Source organism: Choloepus didactylus, chromosome 2, assembly GCF_015220235.1.
Source record: "Choloepus didactylus isolate mChoDid1 chromosome 2, mChoDid1.pri, whole genome shotgun sequence".
Lineage (NCBI taxonomy): Eukaryota > Metazoa > Chordata > Mammalia > Pilosa > Megalonychidae > Choloepus > Choloepus didactylus.
Window position 1 is genome coordinate 80520265 of NC_051308.1, and position 27535 is coordinate 80547799.

Genomic DNA, 27535 nt, shown 5'->3' on the forward strand with positions numbered 1-27535 from the left:
AGGTGAGAGGACGTGAAAGGGCAATCCCTCTGCCCCGCAGTCTTATCTCCTGCCCTGACGCCCCTGCAAGCCAGCCAAAGGGTTAACCATAAGTGGATGCCTGTATGGCTGCCTTACTGATGCCACGGAGGTAACTGATCAATAAGCTGTTTTCTTGCCCCTGCCCCTTTCCTCATTTGGCCCACTTCCCACATCCCCTGCTGCTTGAGCCTGGCCCAAGCCTTCTAATCCCATGGGTGGTCCACTTGCCTCTCTCCCCCTAGGCTTCCTGTGGTGCTGTCTTCTTACTCTCTGTGCTTCTTGCAAAGTTGTGGCCTTGTAAGAAGGAACTGCCTTAGCTCCAAGCCCTCCCATTGACTGACACGATGCCTTGGCAATGACTTATGGGGTGGGGTGAGAGACCGTGCATGAGCTTGTATCAAACCATTTAGGGACCCTCTATGAATTTACTGGGACAGGAGCTGCAGGGAGAAGAAAAATGAGGACAAGCCTAGTATTCTTTTAAAAAAAAAAGTAACCTTGACATTTGACTCTTGCTTTTGCTCTGGTTATTTCAGACCTAACTAACAAGTTTATAACTCACATCTCAGCTAGATGAAATGGAAAATGAACAATCATTTTGTCCCAAAGAGTATCTTCTTGAAGATTTTGGCAAACTATATGGGAGAATCACAGTTATTTTGGTGACAAGAAGCACCCTTTACGCTGGCCCCTCTAAACCTTGTTAAACAGCTTGGGCGGATTTGCCACTTTTTGGAAATCCTCTGAGCCCTCTTGGGGGCAGTGACCTGTTTTATGATTGATGATTCTGAGGCACGGAGAAATGAACCAACTTGCTGAGAGTTGGGTTCTGGCCTGTGGTGCGGCTGGAGCAGGACCTTTCCTTGGGTTCACGGAATGTGTCATCGCACCCTGTGATTTGTAAGAGAGAGCAGATGCATCAGATGCTCGCTGCCTCAAGAGTGAGGACGGCTGCAGCTGATGCTTTGAAATGCCATGAAATAGACGGCTTCGTGGTGCGGCCTGGCTGAGATGAGAGGCAGGTGCACAGGACATGCAGGCCCAGTTTCGGCAGGAGAGGGGCTGTTACTGGGAACTTGAATGTTCTGGCCCTAAAAAGCTCTTCTGAATTGAGCTGTGGAATACAAATGTTGTCCATCCCCAGCAAATGCGATACCATCGCAGTGACTATGTTGGGTAAGAATCAGGGAAGAAAGACAATTGCTAGTGTTGGGGTCAAAAACCCATTTGTAGTAAAAGGAAGGGATTGAATTGGATGCCCCCTAAGGCCCTTGTCTGACCCTTCTGGGATTTGTGAAAAAGGAAGGGAAAGCCAGGCTGGAAGGACTTCCTTTCAACATGGAGAATGGTATCTTCTAGTACTATCTCCATGTGCAAATCCTTAACAATGCATGCCCAGGGGTCCCCGTTTGTACGTCAGGGCTAAGTCCTGATCTGATTACACCAAACCCCTCCCTCTTATATTTGCTCTTCACAGGAGGTATTTGCCATAGTTAAACTTCAGATGTCTGCAAACTCATTCGCTCAAGAGCCAGAGGGTAAATGGTTTTGGCTTTGTGGGCCATAGGGTCTGTCAAACTCTCAAACTGTCAACTATTCAACCCTGCCCTTGTAGTTGAAAGCAGCCTTAAACAATACGTAAACAAATGAGAGTGGCTGTGTCCCAATAAAACATCAGGTACACAAACAGGCAGGGGTTCTTGGCAAGATCTGGCCCAAGGGTTGCAGTTTGCCAGCCCGTGGTTAAAGATAAATGGGGACTGGGAATCAGAAAGAGACCTCAGTATAATTCCTCATTGGATCCTCCACAACAGACAACTATTTACGTGTCTGGTGTCCTGATTATAAGTGTCTTATATGGGTCCTTAGGAAAATTTAAACATATGCAAAATTTAACCACGCATGTTAAGCTTTAAAATATGCCAAAATGTTAATAGGAATCGGAGAGCATGTTGAAGAAGTGTAAGAACTGACAAAATTGTACACCGATTCTTAATTGCAGATTGTACCAATTGCTCTTCCCCTCACCTGCAGGCATCAGTCCTTGCTGGTCTGTAACCATTCACAAGTATAATCAGATTTGTTGGCTCAGTGGGGAGAACCTGACACAGAATTGATCTGCCTTGGAGCCCCATATTTAGTGCTCTGAGGCTCTATGACATGTGCCCCTGTATTATGCAAGCATCCCTCTGCTCTCCATGTGGGTACTACTTCTGGGACACTGCAATCAGGAGCTGCTGCTGCTACGTTGCCCTCTGAGTGGGAGGGCAAAAAGCGGATTGTTATTTTGTCATCACTGTATTTCCTTTCCCAACAGGGAATCTTAATTTAGAAATTCTTCCAAGCTAATGACCTTCATTGACTTACCATCAACTTGCCAGTGTCAGCTTTAAAAAGCATTAAGCCTCTAGGAGTAGGGTACCTATTACTATTTCTGTAGTCCAAGATACGGAGTGAGTATACCCTTTGATCTTCTAGGTTTTTCTCCTCTTGCTCTTGAAATCCTCAGGGGCCACCTGGGGGAAGGAGGGGAGGGGTGGGCAGTGCCGGCTCCAGCTCCAGCAGCTCCGGGAGTCCTTCAGAGAGCTGACAGCTGTTTTCATGACAGTTTCCCCTTCCTTCTGCCCCTGTGCTTGGTTGCAGGAACAAAGGGATGAGGACCCGACTGGGATGCCTGTCTCATAAATCAGATTCATGTAGTGATTTCACAGCCATTCTTCCCGACAAACCCAACCGTGCTCTCAAGTGAGTAGTAAAGCCACACGGCGTTCCCGGGATGCCCACTGAGGGACTCTAACACTGTCCTTCTTTCGGGAGTTACTGATCAGATGGGCCAAGTGACAATGAGTTCCGACCTCATGGCAGCTCACTGTGTGTCTCTGTGTGTGAAAGGAATATTTCTTTTCCGTTTCGAAATGTGTGGTTTAACAACCTCAGAAGGTGGACCCTCTTTTTCATCTCAAGGAAACTTCATCATCGATCAGTCTTCGGAGCTGTGGGTGGTGAAGGATATTTGTTGGTTCTACTTTGTCAATCTGTGCTCTCAATTTGGAAACAAACACTCAAACCTACTCTAAAAATCTGCTTATGCAGATTTAGAATAATCTGGATTCAGCACCTATTCTGTGCAGGTGCTAACTTAAATTATTTCACAAATGTTACTTCATTTAACCCTCATACAGCTCTGCAATGGGCGTTATTACCCCATTTCAGAGTTGAAGAAATTAAGGTGATAGCAAGAGATGGAGGCAGGAACAGAACCTTATTCTCCTTCCATTGCTATCTTGACATGTTTAAAGCCTGCATTTAGCTTTGTTCTTTAGACTGAAAGCCAATCTACTAAATTCCCTGGGATTTCTTGAGGCTTTCCCTTTATTTACTTAAGGATGTGCAAATTAGAAGTGACAGAATTGTAGGAATCCGGAGATAGTCTTCATCTACCCTCTGTGGATCCAAGTTCTTCTGTGCAAATCTTGGTGGTGGCGGAGGGAGAGGAGATCATTTGAGAAATAGTCAATAGAGACATTTCTTCTTTCCTAGGAGACTATCCACAGAAGAAGCTACGAGGTGGGCAGATTCCTTTGATGTGCTTCTCTCCCATAAGTGTAAGTAGAATTCAAGTCACGTCATGTCACAGTAAATCATCCATTTAGTAGAAGATTCACCAAATGCCTCCCATGACTGTGATCTTGTATCCCAGACAGCTCTGATCCCCACCCCCACAGAGCCTAGGGGTATCTAGACAGTCTTGAATACAGTGAGATGAGGGCCTTCTTTTCTGGTTTCTGGGTTCAAAGTATGAATCTCATGAAGCCTTTATGTTGTCAGGGGTTTAAGCAAGAGAGAGTTCAGCTTGGGGCTTGGGAGTGATGGGCTCCATGGAAGTGAGAGGGTGACTCCAGGTTCCAGCCCAGATCTTGTTTATAAATCTAAATGGCCTCCCCTCAAGACACTGGAGGGCTTTGGGTTGCTCATCAAACAAATGAACATTCTGTGCATCTTATTATTCACTGTTGGCAGAGTATGGAAAGATTGGGTTTGGAGTTTTCTTGCTGCTTTTTATTTTGGGGGTTTACTACCTCTCGGCTGATTACACCCTCCAATTTCTGAGTGGGCATAAATTTTACTAGGGCACAACTTCTACCATCCCCTCCTCTTTCATTTTTCCCTTCCTCATATCTTATGCCTTTTGTTTTCCACAAAGGCAGAAATAGTTGTCCTGCGTGTTATAGTGTGGGTTGCTTACTTTGACATTGGCCAAACCTTTCAGCTGTTATTTTTTCCTGGCCATGAGCAAGTCCAATCTCTTTGGGCTTTGAAATCCCAGAGGCACAAAATATATGGGGGTGGGGAGAGTAGGAGCAAGAAAGAAAGAGGGGTATTCTGAGGAGAAAGGAAGGTTTTAAATAGGCATTTGGTACTCCTCTTAAATTCCTTCTGTATATATTAGAAGTCCTAGCTGATCTGGGAGCCGAAGGGCTGCTTTTAGCTTAGAGTACTGTTTCTGCTTAAGAGGGAAGCATGTTTTTATACGATTAAGTTAAGAGCACTGGATGGGAATCAGACTTCTGTTCTCGATTGTGACCCAGCTCTGCTACAAAAGTGCTGGGTGGCCTTGACGGAGTCCCTGTGTCTTCAACGATACCTTTAGAAGTGACTTTGCTTTCAGTTTGATGAGCAGTTCCCTGATCATGCTCCTGATCCTAATGAACTATTTAACAAATACTTTCAAATAGATTTCAAATTGAAACGCAAAATCTAAGAATAAGCACATATTGCAGCAAGTAATTTTGTAAGACCAACAGTCATTTCAGTGTTCTATGGATTACACTTAGGAAGGAAAATACAGCCACGTGGATACAGCATATATAACATATGGCTATACCCCAAACAGCAAGCTTATTGCAGTGAATTTGTCAAAGTAATGGCAAACGTACAAGAATATCCAGGATTTGATAGAAACGCTTGGGTTTCTAAAAGTCAGAAAAGGCTATTCTGACTTTTAATCCAGAGTCTCATTAGGCTAAACAAGTGTCACTACCAATTTACACCTTCTTTCTTGGCTGGATTTGATTCAAGGTCATCTTGAAGTTTGGTTTCTATTTCAGCCTCACAACTGACTCACTTAGCTCAAATCCCTGAGGCTGTTTCCTCATTCTAAAATGGGGATAGAAATACTTGCTTGTTGCCTGTCACCGGGTATGAGAAATTTAATATGAAGATACTTTCAGATAATTTGGGGTTCTCTACTCATAGACGTTGTTTAAGGATATTGTGGCATTTTAAAAAAAATGGTGTTTTTATTTATCAAATGCAAAATAAATGTGCATTGAGAATAAAGTGGCAAATGTCTCTGCCAATTATGAATATTAAGCCACTGTGGACAAAGTTTACAGTGATGAAATTAGTGGTTGGAAGCTTGGGGTATATTTGCTTCGCTGAAGTGGCAAGACCCGGAGATTTAAGAGGTTTCAATTCATTTGTTTGATTCAATGACTTTCAAATCTGAAGACACTAAGTTCTCCTTCTGTCAGGGAAGATTTTGGTTTCTAGGAATGCAATAATACTTTTCTGAAATGGGGATTCTGCAAATGGGTTACAATCTGACACCAGATTGCTCATTTGTAAAACCACCACAGAAATGGGTTTTTTGAACTTTGAATTTCTTTGATCCTTCTTGAAGTCTGATGTTTTGTTTTTACTTCTGTTTAGTAAGGAAATAGAAAGCCAAGATAGTGAAAGTCTTTAAGAAGAAAGGGGTCTTTATTCAGGTGTCACTGGCAGACTTTCAAGCTTTTAGAACTTGTGAAGGCTGTGAAGGAGTCAGAGACCAGGTTGAAGGGTGTTGACAACTTTCTAAAAGTCTAATTAATTTGGGTTAGTATTGTGACTCAGTTAGGGTTGATTAAGCTTTTCCAAAAGGATTGCGTGTGTGCAAGTCCCTTGGGAAGGACAGCCGTTGATCAGAGGTGTGCAGGGCTTTCAGTTACAACAAAATGTCCTAAAAAATAAAGAAAGAAGAGTCACTGAATGACTGGGCTCTAGAGGAATGCGAGTTAGTCTGAAATCCACTGCCTGGTAATTCCCACACTTAGGCAGATGCACTCCCGAAGTTTTCTAGTTTCAGGAAACCCAGATAATGATATTTTTTCCCACTCTCAATCTATAGAGCATCTTTGCCATCCCTGTACTGCCTGAGTGTTTTGGGCACTCACTTATTAAAAAGAAAAGTACTGAGTGTTCATTATGTACAAAGTCTATGAGTCTATGCTAGGCAGTTGGAGGGGGGATCACAAAGATGAAAATTCTCTGGAGGAGAATGCAGCCTTCTGAGAAGACACGCACACACACACAGAACCCAAGAAACAACAGAGCATGCTGACTGCACAGCGAGTAGCCGCTAGCTTTCAGATAGACTTCTGACATTTGGAGCTCCTCTTACATTCCATCTTGTGTACACTAGAAGTCCTAACAGATCTGAGAGCAAAAGGACTGCTTTTAGTTTAGAGCATAATTTCCATCTAATTGGGGAACACACTTTTGAACAAAGAAATTGAGAGCATTGGATGGGAATCAGACCTGTGTTGTGAATTTTGACCCAGCTCCAGGACTAGATAGCTGGGTGGCTTTGACAGGGTAAATCTGCTTCCTCATCTATATAATGAAGGTTTTAGAGCAGGACCTCTCAGAGGCTGGATCCAGTTGCAGCCCTTGTTCTAGGATGCTGTCTAGAGCAAACACCCTGCTAGGCACTGGACAATCACATCGGGGAGGTGGTTTGACTTGGTGCTGTCTGAGGGGTTATGTAAAACCACTTCAAAGCTGAAACGATTCGAGCTGCCAGAAGAGGGGTAAGGCTCCTGGGTTATATAAGCCTTCTCCCCTCCTTGGCAGGGTCCCACTGTGCAGAACAGATAATGGGTTCAAATCTCAAGAAAAATGAAAGTAACTTGGCTGTTTTTTTCAACCTTAGAATAAAAATATCTGGCAGGCAAATCTTTGGAGCAGTTTTGTTTCCAATCACATTTGTTGTCAAATGTAGTCTAAAGCTGAAGCAGCACCCACAGAGGTCTGGGAAAACCATCACCTAAGTGTGATTTTCTTTTCTTTTCTTTTCTTTTTAACTTACAAATTAAAAACAAAATTGCCGAAGGTTTCGCTAGATGGGGGAAGGATTTCTAATGTGTGTTCTTTGGCATCGTTTTCTCTGCTCACTCCAGTGACAATTAGATTTGGTGTCTGTGAGTTGCATGTGCCGTCTGCCCCCTGGGGGATGTGGTATTCAGTGCCTGGCAGCCTTTCTGTCTGTATCTCCCAGCTTGAGGGAGGTCTTTTATGACAGGACATCAGAGGGCAGACACCAAATTGTGGGTCGTCTGCCTCTAGTCCTCACGAGGCTCTGGCGTATGCTTGTTATTTACCCAGCTCGTGATGGGACATCCAGTCCTTAATTCAGAATCAATTCTCCCTCCCTCTTTCTTTTCCTTCCCTCCCTTCTTCCTCCTTCCTTCATTCTGTCTTGGACATACAAGCTGGATGGACAGAGCTTCATCCCAGTTATAAGGTGAAGGTGTAGACAGGGTTCCTTTCCCTTCGTCTCACTTCCTTAGACCCTGACCCCACACCTGTCTAACAGAGCCCTTCACCCTGGGCATCTCTTTGTCCTGGGCTGTATTTTGCTGTTTGCTCCTTATTTTGTTGTTGTATGGAGGGACTGTGCTGACATTCGTGGAGGAGTACAATTGAAAAGCTGTTTTGCATTGCAGAGTTAGTATCCGTCGCTGAGAAAAGGAGACTGTATGAGTTTCCTAGGGCTGCTGTAACCAAGTATCACAATTTGGTGGCTTAAAACAACAGACTTGGATTCTCTCCCAATTCTGGGGGCCAGAAGTTTGCCATCAAAGTTGTTGGCAGGATCATGCTGTGTCTTGCGGGTCTGGGAACGTGTCCTTCTGCCCCTTCCTACTTTCTGGTGGAGGCCAGCAATCTGTGGTGTCCCTTGGCTTGTTGACATATCACTCCCAACCCTGCCTCTGTCTCCATGTGGCCTTCTCCCCTCTGTGTCTGTGTCTGCGTCTGCCCTTCTCCTCTTGAAGGACACCTGTCATTGGATCCAAGGCCCACCTAGGACAGTATGACCCTATCTTAGCTGATGACATTTGTTAAGATTATTTTCGACTAAAATCACATTCCCAGGTACTGGGGGTTAAGACTTCAACATATCTTTTTGGGAGGCAAAATTTGACTCATAATAGAAACCAGTAAAGGCGGCTTTATTTTTTAGAAATTAGCTCCCTCTGGGATAATGGTTGAGATACAGAAAAATATAATGACTTGACCTGGTCATGCAGCAACTCAGTGGAAAACCCAAAACTTCATCAGCTCATGTAATTGCCTAAATTACTCATCTGAATGGATTTTGGCTCTAGAATACAGAGTTTAACACTCAGGCATCCACTTACTGCACTGCCCTCCCTACATCCTTCTCTAAGGAAGAAGGTCTGAGAATCAGAGAACAATTCTACTCAAAGTGTGATCCACGGAAGGCAGCACCAGCAGCTTCTGGGAGTTTGTGAGAAATGCAAATTCCTGGTCCTGCCTTGACCTACTGTGCCAGTATGGATATATCATGTCCCTCCAAAAGACATGTTTTAATCCAATCTTGTGGGATATTTGGATTAGGTTGTTTCCATAGAGATGTGATTCACCCAACTATAGGTGAAGATTTTGATTAGATTATTTCCGTGGAGGTGTGGCCCCACCCATTCAGCATGTGTCTTGATTAGTTTACTGGAGTCCTTTAAAAAGAGCCACACATGCCCAGATGCTTACTGATGCTGATGCTTAGACATGCTTGGAGATGCAGGCAGAAGGACGTTTAGCTAAGAGATGAAGCCCAGAGTTTGCCACGGGATGAACTAAGAGAACACCCCAGATGCTTAGTGAGAAAGCCATTTTGAAACCAGAACCCTGGAGCAGACACCAGCCATGTGCCTTCCCAGCTGACAGATGCCAATGGCCTTTCTTCGGTGAAGGTACGCTCGTGTTGATGCCTTAATTTGGACACTTTCATGGCCTTTGGGCTGTAAATTTGTAACTTAATAAATCCCTTTTATAAAAGCCAATCCATTTCTGGTATTTTGCTTCATGGCAGCATTAGCAAACTGGAACACCTACTGAATCTGAATCTGTGGAGGTGTGGCCCAGGAATCTGCATTTTTACAAGCCTTCTGGTAATTTCTGTGCATACTCAAGTTTGGGAAGAACTGCTCTAAAACACAAGAAGGTAAAACCATAAATCTGGAACATCCTGGTGGGGCAGGTGGCCTATGCTTTCCTAAAGACTGTTGCAGCTTTCCTGTGTAACTCCACATACGTAGCAGGTATGGTGATGGGTGCTCACAGTTGGCAATGCCAAAAATGAACAAATAGCAAGTATGCTTTCTCGATGAATGAGGGTAAGGGTTAGAAAGAGATATGTGAACTAGAGATTGGTGGAAAAGAAACTTTTTCTCCTTGCCATTGTCTCCTCATTGTTGTAATTTTTACCCGCACCTGGGAATGTGAGTGTGTGTTTAGCCTTTTTAGAAGGTGTGACTGTAATATATTAGGCAACTGCTAAAAGCTTGTTGAAAAAGGTTTAAATGAAAGCAACTGGACAGGCTTCTAAAACCCATTCTGTCACCAAATTACCTTCCTCTATAAACCTCACTCTTCTCATCTATAAAAGGGGAAAGATAAGACTTACTTTGTAGAGTGGTTGTGAGGATTGAGTGTGTTATGGATGTGAGATGTCAGTACAATGATTTGTACACAGAGGGGTCAATTAAGGATAGCAATTTTTTTTTTTTTTTTTTGTTATAACACAATAGCAAATTCATTGAGAAAATCTGCATTGCATGCCTCCTATATGCTGGCAATGACATCGGAAGGTTCTCCTTTCCCCCAGGCAGCTTGAGGTTGAGGACTGGGGGTAAGTTAGGGGTTGTATTAGAATCACCAGTGGGGCATTTTCAAATTATTTAATACTTCACTCCCTTAGTCTCATGAGGTTTTGGCATCCCTTTCTCATACCTTCCTTGCTTTGCATCATATGTATGTGAAGGACTCCCTCTGCGGTTGTAATTTTTAAAAGCCTGATAAGGGAATCTGATATGTTCCCTCTTTGAGAGTCCCTGCAGTACTTCTATATCAAATCAACTAGACAAATATTCCCTGATAATTTTTGAAATCATTTTGGACTATGGACTGATAGACTTATGGGTTAGGTTTTACAATATTTTTCTCTTTTTAAAGGAATCATTTGTGAGTGCTAGACTTTTGCCCTATCAGGGGCACATTTCTTTTGTCTTGCTTTTAATAGAAAGCTTCTTGTCAATTTTTTTTATGATAGTTGCACATACAGGCTCTAGCTTTTCACCCTGATTACTTGACTCAGCTTCTGCTTGATAAAATTGGAAAGAACATTGAAACAGGAGTTGTAAGACCCAAGCCTCCTAATGCTTCCGTTACCACATCCTAGCAGTAATTGCTGTACAACCTCAGAACTCTCCCATTTCTTCTCGTCCAAGGTGGGGACTCGATCATAGGCTCTCTCAAGCTCTTTCTAGTTCAAAGACCCTGCCCACCTCCAAGTCCTATTACTAGTATATCTTCTTGCTATTTATACACTAACAAAATAGAAATCATTGAAGAAAATTACTTTAATCACAAGACTGAGTATAATTAGCATACCAATTGCTTGTCAACAAATGTCAGTAACCAGAAATATTGTTCTTTAAATAATCTCCCTACCTAAATCTTCCTTAGCCCTAATTATTCATTTAAATACCTTTATTTTATTGATAGCACAAAAGAAAGGCTTTGACCCCAACTTTATTTTCTTCACAAATTTAAAATTAGTCTCTTGGTTCTGAATCAAAGAGGTTTTGACTTCACCGTTAGTAAATGTCTCCTTGCTTTTATAAATGTATTTTCCTCTCTTCGCCTCTGTCTGACCTTGGATCCCATTCACCAGCTTATTTCCTCCAATTTTTTTAGAGATATAAGAGGACTCTTTGGGACAGCACCCTGGTAAAGAGAGCTAAAATAAAAATAAATCTTTCTGTGATCTTGTATTTTTCGAAGGCCTGGTACCGAGCTAGGCTCAAACCAACCCCTGATGTCAGCTTGAATCAGGGCTTGGTGGACCTTGAACTGTTACCTAAGCCTCCTCCCTCTGCACCAGCTGCACTGCTCATTCATAGTGACCCAATTTCCTTTCTTATGTAAGCACCCTGCATCAAGGAGCTGGAGGGAGAGTGCCGGCAGCATGTGCGGCCACGCGTGTGTTCTTGGAGATCCTGTGGGTGCTTGGAGTGCCAGCATTCTTCCCGCTGCTCCAGGAATCCTGGACACAAGCCTTTCCCTTCCTGCTACTAAATAGATGCCAATCTCAAACATCTGTAATGTTCCAGAGCTTTGACATATTATAGGATCATACGAAGAAAACCAAATGGAAAAGTAAGAATGAAAAAATAAAAATAAAATATTAAAGGGCAGACCTTCCTGTTTCTCTCCCATTTTCCTGCTCTGTTCTCCACCCACTGCCTTTTAGTTACCAGGATTGTTTTTGGGATTAGGCATGTGATGTTCTACATGACGACTCCTCATGTCACATAAGTTCAGGGATACTAGTCACTAACACTGCTCGGGCTCTCACTGTCTGTGTGCCAGGCTCTGGGTATTGTTTGTTTATATTAATTCCCCTCATCCCCACAACTGTATGGAGTAGGTACTATTAGCAGCTGCATTTTACAGATGAGAGAACTGAGGCACAGAAAGGTCAAGCATCCTGCCCAAGGTCACACTTAGCTAGGGTGTGTCAGAGCCAGGACACTGCAATCCCGGGTGGAATAGCCTTGGAGGTCAGGGAGAAGTCACTCTTTCTAACTGCCTAAATGTTGTGGCGGTGGTTGGGGGTTGGGGTGAGGGAGCTTAAGTTCCTGGGTCTAGAAGAGGGTGCTGGGCCTGGGGTGCATGGGGTGCAGGTAGGGTAAGCCCCACAAATGCAAAGCAGCTCACATTGAGAGAGCCTTTCAGAAGTAAACACTCATTTTGCATTTGGAACCAATGATTTATGGACAAGCAGAAGGGAAGGAGAGGGTCCTGGCAGAGGGAAAGGGAAAGATGGAAGGGGCGGGGAGAAAAGGGACAGAGACCAGAAAAAAAGAGAGGCGGGATAGGGAGAGATGCTGAGGAGTCAGTGAGCCTGCAAAAAGCCTGCTGGGAAAAAGTGGGAGGTGAATAGGAAGCGAGAGGAAAGGATACAGGTTGGGAAGAAAAAAAAATCACAGCTGGCTCCAGTCCCCCAGATTCTTTTGCTAGTCGCACAGGCAGGAAAGGTGGGTCAAGGAGGCAGGGCAAATGGTCTGTACATAAAAACCAGCTGCTCCATCTGCTCTGGGGAGGGGGAGGGATTCCTGCAGCCAACAGGGCCTTCCACATCCCTTTGTCACTCCCATTGTTGCAGGGTGACTTTCTCTTTGTACAGTGACCCTCCACCACCTCCCTGGCTCAGTGCCTGCCCTGGGAATATAAAAAGTGGGGGCAGGGAGGTTGGGGCTGAGCAGGGGTAGATGAGCCGGGAGAAAGTGGGAGAGTGGAGGAGGAGGGCTGAGGCCTGGTGCAGCTGTGCAGGGTTTGGAGATCTTCGTGGGGACATCTTTGACACCATCTGTTCTCTAGACACTGCTGCCTCTGAGGTCCAGGCCCACCCAGGGAAAAGCCAGTGAGAGCAGGGACCTTCATGTCTTCCTTCTCATCCCTCAAGTTCTGCTCTTGAAATCCCCTTCAATTCTCCAGTGCTGTCTTTTGCTTTGGCTCTCTTCTCACTCCATCTGGAGCCTCCTCCCCATCCCTGCAGGTAGAAGTCACCACATTATGGGGAAAGACTGCCCGAAAGGACAGAATATTTTTATGAGGTAGGTCACCCACGCTCGGTGACACTGTCCCTGGGACACTGTTGGAAAATACGCCCGTGTGCTCTTTGTGGCACACCCAGCATCTTTCTCACTGACCTCATCCCAAATTAATTTAGAAGATCAACTAGCCAAATTGATTGGTCTCATCTGTGTCCCTTCCCTGAACATTTCATTCTGTCTTCATCCACCCTTTTTTTTCTCTACTTTTGACTCTAAAGAAGAAGACAAATCCTTCCACTTTGTCTTGGTCCCTCTCCTCCTCTAACTGTCTTAACCAGACACTATTCTTTTGCCTCTTTAATTTCTCTCTTCTCTGGCTCTTTCCCTTCTGCCTGCCAACACATCTGGAAAGACCTTGCTTTGGAGTTCTATGGACCTGGCTGTGAATCTTGGCTCTTCTCTTGCCAGCTGAGCAACTCTGGACAATTTATTCAACTTCTCTAAGTGCCAGTTTCTTCATATGGAAAATGAGAGTGACACAATCTATGTTGTGAAAATTAATTGAGCTGGGTGTTTGAAAAATCCCCAGTAAAAAGTATAACATGTAGTAAACCATATTCTGCCTCAAATCCTAAAAAAATAAAAAATAAAAAAAAATAAATTAAAAACTGCTGCCTTCTCTAGGTTCTACCACCTTCTCCAGCTAACATCTGACCGGCACTTCTTCAATATCCTGTGCCAAAATTAGAAATTTCCCTGCATGCGTAACTAGCCTGTCCTCTTTCTCTCCATTATAATTCTGTTTTCAAGAATTTCTTCTGCCTTCGTAGGGGTCACATTATATTAGTTAAAGTCTTTCTTTCTTGAACTTCAACTCCTCCCACTCAAGAAGTCTTTTGTGATCAGATCAACCTTTACTCATACTCAAGACAGTCTGCAAAAAATAAATCTCCTTTCTTCACCTCATGTTTTCTTCCAGTTCTGCTGTGTGATCCCTCTGTTTCCCTTCTCAGACAGATTTCTTGCAAGAGCTCTCTGAATTAACCATTCCCACTTCCTTCCCTCTCATTTGCCCCTACACTTATCACAGAAAGGCTAGAGCCCCCATCATGCTGCTACATCCATTGTTGCCAAGGCCGCCAAGGGTTGTTACATCTTGTCACTTCTCAGACTATATCTAGCTTGACCTCTGGGCCAGCACTGGATACTGCACTCTGACCATTTCTTCCTCCTTGAAATGCCCTCTTCCCAGGCCTTTTGTAGCACTGTTAGCTTTCTATCTCTGGCTCTCTCACAGCTCTCCTGGTGCATGGCTATCCTATCATAGGCACAATACATTTTAGCTCTATTACTATTACCACCACCACCACTACTACTATTATTACACAACAGTCCTACCAAACTATTTCCAATTACTCAAATGAACTTTCTTAATTCTAGCCTTGACTCATGTGGTTCCTTCTTTCTGAAATTCTCGTCTTCATCTTCTCCTTCCTTCTTTCTGTCAGCTTCTTTCTCAACTTCGCATCTCAGCTTAGAAGCCCTTTCTTCTGCAACCCCTCCTTTTCCTCCTCAGGTCTGGCTCAGGCGCCCCTCCTGGGTTTTTCTGCAGCACCCCAGGTTTTCCCTATCATGTAACTTACCACACTACACCATAATTACCATAATTATGTTTTCTTGGACTTTTAACTGCAAGTTCTGTGAGAGTATAACTGTGTCTCTTTTTAGCATCTAGCAGAATACCTGGTCACATGGTGGGTGAAAGAATGAATGAATAAGGATGGCATCATTGATGCATTGGGTAGGGAGTTAGTAAACCTTATATTCAATTTTTTTAATGCTACATATTATTAGTTATGTGGTCTTAGGCAAGTCACTCTACTGCTCTAAGCCACTACTTCCTCATCTATAAAATGGGATGAAGTAAAACAGTGTGCCTGAGAGTGCATTGCAGGTGTTATCTCCTTAAATCTCCATGAAATTCAACAAAGTTGAGACAATATTAAAAGAGGTGATGTCTATATCTCGTCTAGCACAGAACCAGGTACAGAGCTTCCTTAGCAGGGTTATCTTTACCGATACCACTGAGGAAGACAGAAAGGTAATTTTCTTTCCTTATCTATAACTAAATTCAGTTTGCTCACAAGTGCCTGTTCCTGCTTGGTGAAAAACAAAACAAAACCCAACACAAACAACAAACGAACTATCCTAACCAAGAAACTTAGTCTTTTCTAGTTTTTAAAAACAACAGACTCTTCCAAGTTACTCTTCCAAGTCGTTTCCCAGTTACTCTTATAGATAAATGCACCGTCTGTTAAGGCCGTTCCCTTCCCCTTTCCTTCCTGTCCCCTGAGTAGGAAACAGTGGAAAGTGTGTTGAGATGGTGGCAGCAGGGGAGGGCCTCTGGCCAGTGGTCTCAAATCCTCTTCCTTCCCACTGCTCCTGTCCATGGCTCTTGTAACCTGCACTCAGGTCCCTGTGCTGAACCTGCCCCTCCTTGGTTCCGGGGAACATTGAATCTCCTCGGAGGCTTCCACAGCCCCAGCTGTTTTTCCATCCAACCTCCACCTGTAGCCTCGGCCACAGGGTCACCCTTTCACAAGCAGTGATGTTCTCCTGGCAGGCAAGCTAGCCCTCAAATCCGAGTTCCTTCTGGAGCCTGTGGAAACTTCTGGATCTCTGGAATTCCACGGGGAACTTGGAGAGGACATGGTATGGAAGGGGTGGTAAGAGGAGCACCCATGGGGTGGGGATTCTATAATTTCTTCTCTAATGTCTCCCAAGACCTAGAATAGTGCTTTGCACATTAGTAGGTGTTTTAAAAAAAGCATTGTTGAGTTAAGCAAATGATTCACAGACCATCGCTTTGCCTAAACATCACCATGTCACAGTTCTAGGCTCACTTTGATTCTCAGCTTATCAGGGGTTTCTGCTCCCTTCTCCTGGAATTTTGAACCCAAAGTAGGGTTGGGGGTTGAGGGTGCCATGAATAGACCACTCATTTAGGTCTCCTCTTCCTTTCCTGGCACAGGAACAATTTTATTTCCATCCTGCCTAATGGGAAGCAACCTTACATCAGGTCTTACTTCCTCCATACTCCATGGCTTAGAGTTAAGGTAGTCATATGTCCTGTTTCTCACCCATGGTGGTCATTGTTTATGCCCCAGGTATAATTAACAGCCTTCCCCTTTCCCTCTCATTAATGCCCTGGCTTGGATGGTAGACTGTATGGCCACCTACTTTTGTTAAGCACTTTAAGCTCAGGCTTCCAGACTTAAATTTCTTTGTGATCTGAAGCTCAACTTTGGGAGTGCCATGAAAACTCTTTTCTCTCGCATGTTCTTGGCTCTTTCATTTAATAGTCTTAGCTTTTATGACTATTGTTCTAGTATGGGCATTAAAAATTCAATTTTGAAAGTCAAAGATGCACAATGTCTTTTTTATTAGGAGAAATAAAAATGTTTCAGAAAAGTAAAAATGAAATATTTTAATATGTCAACAGCATGGCAGCTCCAATCCATCAGAACAACCCTTGGCCAGGGCACTACCCTTGTGCACATTGGCTGGACGTCAGACATCCAGGCCATTTGATCACCCAGAATTAATCATTGTTAACATTTCATCCTTTCAGGGAATTTTAGAAAAGAAATAAAACATAGCCAGAGTCTGTTTTAACCAATGCAATGACTTGTTTTATTCTCAGTTGTATCTGCCCTTCCCAGGAGGACAGTTTATAAAAAGCTATAGATGTTATCCAGTTAGCAGAGAGTAGGCTAAGGGTTTAAAAAAATTATTTAAAACATTTTTAAATGAAAACATTAAGTAGAAACACAGGCTATCAATAAACATTATTCCCCTTTCCATCTCTATATGCTTATCTTATGCTGGTTGGAAGTGCTGCTTGGCATGATGCATGATGTTGATTAATAAAAAAAAGGTGTATTAATCATTTAATCATTTGGTAGAAAAGTTATAATTAATCTTCATTAAAACATGCAATTCAATAGGCCAGATCTTTTTAAATAAAAGATTCAAGGAATAAAACATTAAAATATAGGGCCTCAAAGTTTCTTAAAAGAGGCTGGGAACCACTGTCTATGTAACAGGGTGGCATGACTGACTGAATTTCAGGAGAATTTTTACTTTCCAATGTTTTCCTGGTAGCATTGAAGGATTTGCCCTGAGACATTGGCAGCCTCAGATACTTTGTCTTCTTATAGACTGTGTGTTTTTTTCAGGGTGGTTGACTTGAGTTAGGGTGGAAAATGAATGCATTACCTTCACTTAATTAGCTCACCAGTAGACCCAGGGGATAGCCAACTGAAAGCGGATTAAAAGTGACCAGGCTTTCCCGTAGTTGCTATTACTGTGGATTCTGAAGCACTTCCTCTAATATCACCATAAGAAGCATGGCTTGCTTCAGAGGGTCTTTGTGGATCTAAGAAAATAGAGTCTTCAAGAGAGTATGGAGAAGCAATGGGGGTTGGGCAATTAGGGCCACCTCACATTACTTCTTTCCTCTCTTTTTTTCTATGTTCTCGAACTTAAGCTTCTTTCTATCTCTGTTCCTGTTTACCTGTCCCCACAACCACAGATGGGGTGGCCGCATTCCGCGCCTTCTTAAAGACGGAGTTCAGCGAGGAGAACCTGGAGTTCTGGTTGGCCTGTGAGGAGTTCAAGAAGACCAGATCAACCACCAAACTGGTCTCCAAGGCCCATAGGATCTTTGAGGAGTTTGTGGATGTGCAGGCTCCGCGGGAGGTGTGTTGGTGGTGGTGATCTTGTCAGACCTCTAGCCATGGCTCCTGGCTCACATCTCTCCTCTGTGGGGGTCTGAGCCAGGTTTGATGAGGACTTTCTTAGGCCTTGCCACTCTGAGGGTTGCTTCAATGAAAAAGGCCCATTTTAAGGAGCTTTTTAAGCCCAGCGCGTCTATAAAAGGAGCTCTATTGGACTGTTTTAAGCTGTTCAGTGTGTTAAATGTGTCAGCAGCAACTGTGTTACTACAGGAATTTTGCAAGTACAGATGCCATTGAGTTCATGTTAATTTTTCTAGTGGAAGGCCATGTGGCTTAATGGGATGAGCATCTGCTTTGGAATCTTGTTCCAAGCTCAGCTCCTCTACCTACTAACTGTGGGATCTTGGTCAAGTTACTTCACTTCTCTGAGTCTCATTCTCCCCAATGTAAAAGGGGAAAATCCCACCAACCCTTCAAGACTACTTACTGTGAGTATTAGGGAGGAAGCACCTATTACAGTATTTGTCATGGCTCATTAATGAATAGCTAGAGCTATTTACATTACTTTATGATAATTTATCCTTACTGTTTATAATAAGGAAATGAATTTCCAGGTATTGCTGTTGTGAGTTATAAAACAGAATTTTACTTAGCAGGTTTAATGAAAGAAGACGCTGTCTACAGGCTTAGGTGCATTACCTACCTTCAATTCTATTTTGTCTTGGGATGCCTGAGATCTTTAGCCAGTTGACCAGGATGCCATAGGCCTCTTCTGATGCTGGTTGGAACAGAGATGTGCATTCTAAGCAGGGTTTCTCTTCCCAGTGCATTTGTTTCCTTAGTAATTAAGAAAGGACGAGAGGATAAGCGTATTTTAGGGAGCCCTTAGTAACACTTGGCTGACATTAGAAGAGACCTGGATTAAGAGTCAGGTGATTTGGAGTTTTGCCTTGGCTCTTTTACCAACTTGCCATGCTACTTTAGACACATCTTTTAGTGTCTCTTTTCTTCAGTGTCCTTACGTATAAATTGGAACTTAGACTATCTGCTCTTCAGACCTCACAGCATTCTCGCAGCGATGAAATCAACTTGAAAAGCATAAATCACTTTATGGATATGTGATGCTGTCAATAATAATTATTACATAGCTAGGGCCAGCTGCCGGATGCCTTGCCCCTTGAGGGCCTGTAACCTTGCTCTCTGTTTGTGTCTCCAGGTAAACATCGACTTCCAGACCCGAGAAGCCACAAGAAAGAACATGCAGGAGCCATCCCTGACTTGCTTTGACCAAGCCCAGGGAAAAGTACACAGCCTCATGGAGAAAGACTCTTACCCCAGATTCCTGAGGTCCAAAATGTACTTAGATTTGCTGTCCCAAAGCCAGAGGAGGCTCAGTTAGACCTCAGATCAGGACTCTTGGAAATCACCGGCTTTCCCCCTTTCCTTGCTGCCAAGAACCATATTCTAATGTGAAATGTCAAAGCAGTGGCGTTTGGTGTGGGAGGCTAGAGGTGAGGAGGGGAAGAGGGGCCATTCCAAAGAACGATCCAGCCTCCAGCCTCGGAATCTATTCCATTTACCTATGTTTATGTTTGGGTTAGTGGTAGTACCTCATCACCCTTCTCTGGGTCAGCAACTTGCCCTCCACTATGCCATGGGTCTTTCTTGCTGAGAAGGCAGATTTGCTATGCTGGGCTAATCTGTAAATAATGCAAATGTAATTTCCACCCCTTGTACACTTTCCTCAGTTAGATTCCCTGACTCCCCACTTGTCCTATAGCCCTGGGAGGAATGGCTGGAAGACTCAGGCTCACATCCGTGATTTGTTATCACAGAGTAGTGACCAGTCCTGGGGTATGGGGACCACTCACCTTTGGAGAGAGGTCTTGTGGAATCCCAGGTGTCTAGCACTGTCACGGACAGGTAACCTCGGAGAGAAAGGACAAACTCCATCGGGTTGGCTGTTCTTCCATTTCCACTAGACCAGTGTGAAGAGCTGTGACCACTGCCCATCTCAGTCTAAGAAATTCACAAGATTCCCTCACCCTTGCATTTCCAAAAAAGGCCCGGGGAGCTGTCCTTCATGACCTCTGACAGGGAGCTGCTATGAAGGAAGACGCAGCTTGGAAGTCTTCCTCAATTCTACCAAGAAGTTTTCTAGAAGTTGAATGAATGACCAGGGAATGTAGCACCAGTAGACTTTTGTGCAGTGGGGCACCGTGTAACCTATCTGTTGCTTCCTGCAACCTCTGCCCTCACCTCCCTGTGGCATCACACACCACCGGTCTCTTAGGATGATAGACGGCTTGGCAAAGGGAGGTGAATTCACAACAGCATGGAGAGCTCTCACGGCGCCTAATATTTTCCTTCTCTCTCCCCCTCCTCACTTCCATGCAGGTCATGTATTTATGATGGGGGAGGAAGGGAACTTAGGCTGAAACTCTTCCAGCTTGCTTCCTGGGAGCACGCTTTCTTAGAAAAGTCCCTCTCTAGAAAGAGGGTGACCTTGACTCTTCAGCAGCTTCTCTCTTGATCTGGACCTTCCTGGGACTGACCATGGAATGGGGGATGTGGCTGAGAAGATCACTGTGAACATGTGGCTGGGGGGCAAGTGGGCCTGGCTGTGGAGAGGCTCCCTGAAACGCTTTCATGGTACCCTTGGTCTCTCTTGAAAATGTGCCAGGAAACTCTTGTGTGGAGGACAAGCGAGCAGCATGTAACCTATTCTCGCTACTCAGGAAAAAGTGGACATTGATACAACAGAGCACTGCCAAGGAGACAATCCTCGGGAGACCCAGAAAGTGGAACAGGATCCTAGAAAGGACTGTTCTCCAGGTGGACTGACTCACAGAGAACTTGGTGGAACTCACAGCTGTTGGATTTGGTTCTTGGATTAACTACAAATCTACAAAACTTTATGCTTGACTAAATGAAACAGCACATGAAATTAGGTGTCAGTTCTGGAGTGCAGGTAATTGAGAGCTGGGCCAAAGCACACTTTTCCGCGTCTGCATTCCTGTCCAAGAGATTTTGTGAATCTCTTTCTTCCTTGGCTGCAGTTAGACGCCTTGAATCCTGCTGGTGTGTAGTCCACTGCCCTGCCACGAGCCTTGTTATCTATGTGTGAGGGTTGGCTTAATCTGTATGAATCATCGAGAAGAAAAGCAGATGCCGTTAGCCTTCACACTGAAGAGATGCATGGAATTTCACTTCCAAGAACTCTGAGGCCTCAAATGTGTGTTTGTAGTTAGATCAGATAGTATCACCCCACACCGGTTAAAAAACACACACACACACACACACAAAACCACAAAAAACCACAAAAAACCATTCTTAGCTAAAACTGCCAGAATTGATTTAATGACAAAATTCTCTAACAGGGTATTTTCAATATTGTTTACATATGAAATGTGCATCTGCTGCCAACTCTACTGTTGAATTTGAGGTGTGTATAAATTGGAAGTGCATGGAGTTATGGAAGTGCTAACCATTCTATGAGGGGACTTTTCACCACTTCCATTATCCCAAGGAGAAAAGTCTGAAAATTGTTGTGCAGTAGCCTCATTTGTAGCCCAGAGTTCTTGCCAGCTATTGGTGGAACGGAGGTTGCAGATGGTGGTGCCGTGGCGCGCTGGTGACTTCTTCCCACGATGGGGAGGTGTGAAGGACCAAGCTTGGGTATCTTGAACTTTGCAGCTAAGCAGGGGTATGTGGGTGTGTGTCTGTGTGTAGAGAAACGTGACAGCTGTATTTATGGTACTTCTGTAGAGCGTCTCTGTGTATGTGTGTGTGTGTGACAATTGTGAGCATTAGACTAGGAGCCTGCAGTGATATCTTCCCGTGTGGATGGAGTCTCCCTCACACCTTGATGTCCTGCTTCCCACAAAAGGTACAGAGTATTGCACTCTGGTGCCCACTCTTAGGCACTTTGGTCTTGCCAACGCAGATTTTGGTTTGTGACAAAACAAAGAAATGTTTACAACATCTAGAGCAATATCCAAGTATACCTCATCCCCAACCTTCAGTGTCTATACATCCTGCCCTCTCCCCCATTCTCTCTTCCCTTCGCCCTCACCCGCCTCTCTCAGTTGGCACCAGTGGGTGCTGCTGCTTCCATTTAATGTCTTCCTTTGCTCCTCGTACCAGGCTTGTGCTAGGAACCACCTTCTGGGCTTGAGCCTTGCTCTAGTCCTGGGACCTCTGCAGACCTGAGGCAAGCCAGGGCAGATAGTTCGGGCAGGGCTGTGACTTTTAGAACTGCTCTCCATCCCCTGAGTGGGCTTTAGAGACTCCACTTGAGGACTAACCTGTTTTGAAGCTCGCATGAGATTTGCGGTTGCCCTTGGCAAACTAAGTAGAACACAGTCAATGACAACCATCTCAGCTCCCAGCTCCCCTGGGGAAGGAAGGGTCCCCTGAGGCAGTGCTTATCCTTAAACTTGAGCATGCACCAGGATGACCTTGAAAGCCCGTGACAAGCTCCAACTCCAGGTTCCGAGATGCTAATATCTGATAGACCTGGGGTGGAACCCAGAAATCTGAATTTTTAACAAGTTCCAGCAGGTATATTGGTGTGACCCTTGGCTGTTCATTAGAATCACCTGTGGAGTTTTAAAAAGTCCAAACACCCAGGCCCACCCCAGAACAATTAAATCAGGAGCTCCGAGGCTCGGTCCGAGGCATCAGTATTTTTTTAAAGCTCCTTCTGTGATTCCAAAGTGCAAATGGCGTTAGGAACTACTTGCCTAAGGAGGAAAGAAGAACACGGCTGAGGGTAAAACACAGCTGGGTGGGTGTTCTAGAGAACATCTAGAAGGAAACAAGCACAATGGCCAGGAATCCTTCCAGCCCAGAGTTTGGCTTCTTGGGGGTCGCTGCCTTCATGCCCTCTCCAATCTGATTTGCTCCTTTAAGATAAATGTGTATTGTGTTTGTATGTGTTTTCTTTTTTGTTGTTTGTTTTGTTTTGTTTTGTTTTTGCCTAAGCTGCATGCACTGTTCAGCAGCAGGTAAGCCAAAAGGGGAGCGGGGAGGAAAGGATGCTGAAAGGGTACTTTATCAAGAGACGTCTTCCTTGTCTTGTTCATAGCACTTCTCTGAGCTTGCCTCACGGGCTGTGTGTCCTGCTCTTTTGTTCCCATGCTCTCTTGTGTCTGGCCCTTTCGAATTAGTTGTGCCTCTGTGCCCAAGGCTGTGTGTCATGGTTAGCTGGAACTCAGGAAGTGGTGAAGAGGGTCGTGGTAAGAATAATAGTGGTAACACAAAACTTCCACATTTCTAAATGTCACTTCCTGGGGATTTCAAGATCTTTGTGGCTTTTCCAAGGTCACAGCGGGATTTTGGTGGCCCCTCTAAGCTCTTACCTTCCCCTCTTTGGTCTGATCCCAGGCTGGATGGGCAGCTGGGAGGTTCCTAGTTGATTTTGCTCTCTGGTGCTCTCCCCAAACTTGCTGCTCTGAATAAACCAAAGCGGTGACTCGGCCTTCCACTCAGGCAGCAAGCCCAGCCCCTGGGTGCAGGACCTGGGTACTTCTCTCCAGAAGGGCCGGGGTGTCCGGGTACCCTAGGACCTGGGACTGTGGAGACGCTTTCCTTGCTGGGAGGGGAAGGTGTGAACCTATTGTGCTGAGATCTGGGGGAGGATGGTGGGAATGGAGAAGACCAAAGAGGAAGGAGCGGGGTGGGGGTGGGGGGCGAAGATGAAGCAGCTTACATGGCATCTGCATCTCCATGAAGGAGAAAGTGCACTATCGTAGGCAGGATGGTCTCCCACCAAGAGTTTCCAGAACGCTTCTGACTGTCTGTGCCCAGTTCTAGGCAAGGCAGAGCAGTTACGGTTTCCAACCTACCTGGTCCTTCAGTCTACCAAGTGTCAGCCCTCTTTAAATCTGCATCCCTGCGGATAAGCAAGAGAGGTGCAAAGTACCTCTGGCATCTAGAGACTGTGCCGCTGTGCCGCTTGGCCTGAATACTGTGGAGGAAGAGGCCGAAAGTGGAGATGTCTTTCTGATGTCTCCCAGGACTCCACGGGATGCTGTGGATCAAGAAGGAAGACTTCAGGATGGGGCCACTGGCCTGCCCATGCTTGGGGTCTGGGTCCTCTCAATAGACTGCTCCCTTCTTTGATTCTTATTCCTTTTGGACCCTCCCATTCCCTCCCTCTGCCAGGTGTGGAAAAGGTGGCTGGGCTCGATGTGGCTCCAACCACTGTAGCATTAGCTGAGTCACGCAGCGTGCACAACAGATGTGTAGCAGCTCATCTGCCACATAAACCGCTTGGCTGATGGAGTCCTCATTGAGTTGTTTCATTACCGCGTAAAGTGGAATAATGTCATTCACCTTTACTATAAACAATGCTGTGAGAACATAATAAACAGAACCTGAACAAGCTGCCCTTCACTCTGCCCACATTTCTGGCCCGCCGGCTCTTTATGAGGAAACTCTTCAAATAACACATGGACATCCCAGGGAGAGCAGGCAGCCCCACCCAGGCAGTGGCTGGCACGAGGCTGGCCACCAGGAAAAGCAGGAGTGTGGGTGGACACGGGACAGGAATGGCCTGAGATGAATGTGGGGGTGGAGAGTGACTTCAGGCTATGAGAGTGGCTTTGAAACCGTAAAGCACTATATAAATGCCATGTGGTATTTTTATAGGTACCACCTGCTGCTTCAAAATGTAAGGAGAGAAAAGGCTAAGGGATGGTTTGTCTATTTGTTCAGCTGGAGCAATCCAAAAATGGAGTGGGTGGATCTTGCTTATGGGCACACCTCACCTTATACAATTGGTGTGCCCCTGAAAAGTGTGCATTAGTCATCTAATCTTTGAGTGTCTCTGATGATGGGAAGCCATGGATGGGGTTGAAGGATCATAAGGCCCAGTCTCTGTTCTCAAAAGCTCATTCTTCAGGTGGGATGATAAGATGGAGATATACAAAATCTTAATAATCAAAATAATTTTAAATGTTCCAGTGAGGGTCTGCCTTTAAAGGAAAACTGAAGTTTCTTTGAAAGGTGAACCTTTTGGGTTAAATTAAAAAGTCTTTTGTAATGCAAATGATCACCCCCAAATTCCCGTTTTGTAGACTGGGCAGTTATGACTGTTTGCTCATTAAACAGGGTCCACCCACAAGAGAAGTAGCATCTCACCTGCCAGGTATCCTGCTCCTGCTGCTGAAGGTTTCTTATGCTTGGTTCTTGTCCTTTCGGCAAAAGGGCTGGCCTTTCATCTTCTCTCTTCCCACTGCCCACACCTTTAGCAGAGTGACAGTGATAACTGCTTGTCAGATCCTGCCTGTTCCTGAGCACTAACAATCGGGAGGCCACCAAGGGGTCTCAAGAGAATTCTGATAAGGGGCCTTCACCTGCATGGTCCCCAGGCAGGGCGTGCTCTGTGCACCTGCTCTCAGGGCTGCCCCCTCAAGGCAAGGGCTGCAGTCCCTACCAAGGTGAACTTGCCTTTCCAGGCCCTTGTAGCCAGGAGCTCTCTGAGTTTGGAGAGCCTCCACCCCAGACCCCAAATTTGGTGCCTAGCTGATGCTCCATATTCTACTACTGAGAGTGAACACATTTGCTTTAAAGCTGTATATCAGCTGAAATGTAAACACCTCTGGGGGAGAGTCTGCAATAACTCAATTAGCTGTCACAGATATCATGAGTGAGGACACATTTATAGCACTTGCCACTGGAGCAAAGAGAGAACAGGCCTCAGGGCAGTGTTGGCGGTGGGTAGGGGCCAGGTGTGAGATGAGGAGGGAAGGGTGAGAAGGAGGACATGAGTGAGGGATGTATCATAGGAAGGTGCTGGGCAGTGGACCCAAGGAGGACAAAGGAAGAGAAGCCCAAAGCTGGATTTCACCAACTTTCCAGTTTGAAGTCCCAGGCCCAACTGGTCACAAGAACACCCACCGTGGGGGTTTCCTCTGTCCTCTCTCTGTCATTAATCCCCTGCCCTTATTCCATGACTTCTCTGGTCAATGATAAAGAAAAGGAAGTCTAGTGCCACCTTAATTCCCAGCCACAGTCTTGATGCAGTATTCAATATGTCCAGTGGAGTGTGAAAATAATTCTGACCTTGATTTAAAGTTAATGCACCTCTCAGAATAAGTGGCTGCAGCCTGGATCTGCAACGGACAGGAGGCCTGTAACTGTGGGTGGGGATATTGTATTAGTCAGGGCTCTCTAGGGAAACAATCAACAGGAGATACCTGTAAATATGAGACTTTATAAAAGAATCTCACGCAACTGTGGGGTGCATGAGTCCAAATTCCGTAGGTCAGGCAGCAAGCTGGCAGCTCTGATGAAGGTCTTCGATGAATTCCCCAGGAGAGGCTGGCTGGCTGAAGAAGTGTAAGTTCTCCCTTTCTCCCTTGAAGTTCTCTCGTCTCCCTTAAAAGTCATCAACTGATTGGATTAAATCCAGCTGACTGAATTCTCTCATTGTAGAAGACACTCCCTTCATTGATGTAATCAGCCATGGATGCAATCTTCTGACTGATGATTTAATAAACCTGCCTTCTGGTTTACTAACCAGCCACAAATGTCCGTACAGTAGCATTTAGGCCAACGCTTGCTTGACCAGACACCTGAGCACCGTCACCTGGCCAAGTTGACACATGAACCTAACCATCACATATGTGACTGATTTCTCTCTTTCCAGCTTCACTTTTCTGTTCCTTCTATTGCTATTGTCACCTGGGGTTTCTGACCCTTCTAGGCCAGAGTGGAGGGGGATGGGGAGAAAAGGAGAGGCAAGGGGTGGGGGTAGTTAGTTCATACCTGACATTCATGCTTTAGGCTCTCCATGCCTGGCAGGACTCTGATGGGTCCTTTGTAGATTTCTTGGAGATGGAGGTGCCTCTCTCTTTGGGACCCCTCGTTGCAGTCCCTTGACAAGAGTGAATGCTTTCTTCCTCTGGCCAGTGGCTTACGCTTTCCTGGGCAATACACCAGCTTCTCTTTACTGTAGTCTGTTTGCCCCTCCAGTACACTCTCTTGCACAGGTCCTAGGATGACCCTGCCAGGTCCGTTTCTCTCAAAAGGCCCACGCTGGCCCAGTGGAGACATTTAGGCCTCACTTACCCTCTAGAATTACCAGGCAGCAGCTGCTCTCCTTTGTTCTGTAGTCAGAGCCTCCTGCCAGCCCACTGATCACTTTTGAAATTTTCCAGGCTGGAATCAGATCCCTGTCTACTGAGTCCCCAGGCATCAGGGGGCACATGCCAAGCTCTCCAAGGGACCCTCCAAGTGTCCCACAGAATCTGCTATCCCTGGGAGTGAGGTGAGAGGCAGGAACCCCCCCACCCAAGTATCCCCCTTCCATTGGGGTGGGATTCACAGCACACTAACAGTTCTCTCCAAAAATTTTCCCAAATCTCAAATACTCACCTCTTGGTCTTTTTCTCTTTTATTGCCCCCTTCACTGGGGTATTTGCCACATGGCCTTGGCCTGGAACCTGTTTCGGTAACTGAGATCTATCTCCTAGGCCATGACAGAAGCTTCTATTCTAACATCCTGTTACACATGAAAATACTTGCCATCTCATTAGCACTCCATAAGTGTGAAGGAAGGAAAGTGAAGTCCCTTGGAAACCATGGCCAGAGGAAGACAAAAAAGGGGTTCTTGAGATAATTCTCTCCTGGGATGCACTTCTTAGTTGGGGCTTGTCCTGGTCCCCTGTCCAGGAGATGTGGGACAAAGTCCACCGGAAGGCTGGAGGGAATGGGTGGGGACATGTATGGGTGCCATCTCCCTGTCCATGCCTTGTTCTCACAGCATAGAGAGGAACCAACACCCATCCCCTCCCTGTGTGTAACAGGGGCTGGGGGCCCAGCCACAAAAACACAAAAGCCACAAGCCTGAGAGGACTGCCCTTT

The 27535-nt window shown here is 45.2% G+C and overlaps 1 protein-coding gene across 5 annotated transcripts in view; it reads left to right on the plus strand.

Moving 5' to 3' along the window:
• Positions 1-24049, plus strand: part of RGS8 (regulator of G protein signaling 8) — a 41882-nt gene extending 17833 nt beyond the window's left edge. For 3 of the 5 annotated variants that reach the window (XM_037825211.1, XM_037825209.1, XM_037825210.1), the window contains 5 exons: positions 3-130; positions 2665-2766; positions 3562-3626; positions 17518-17684; positions 18879-24049. In XM_037825211.1, coding sequence (XP_037681139.1) covers positions 105-130; positions 2665-2766; positions 3562-3626; positions 17518-17684; positions 18879-19061 — 543 coding nt within the window. In that variant the 5' untranslated portion in view covers positions 3-104 and the 3' untranslated portion in view covers positions 19062-24049. The remainder of the gene's footprint in view (positions 1-2; positions 131-2664; positions 2767-3561; positions 3627-17517; positions 17685-18878) is intronic. The other 2 variants (XM_037825208.1, XM_037825212.1) reach the window with 1 other exon arrangement.
• Positions 24050-27535: the final 3486 nt, after the last annotated feature.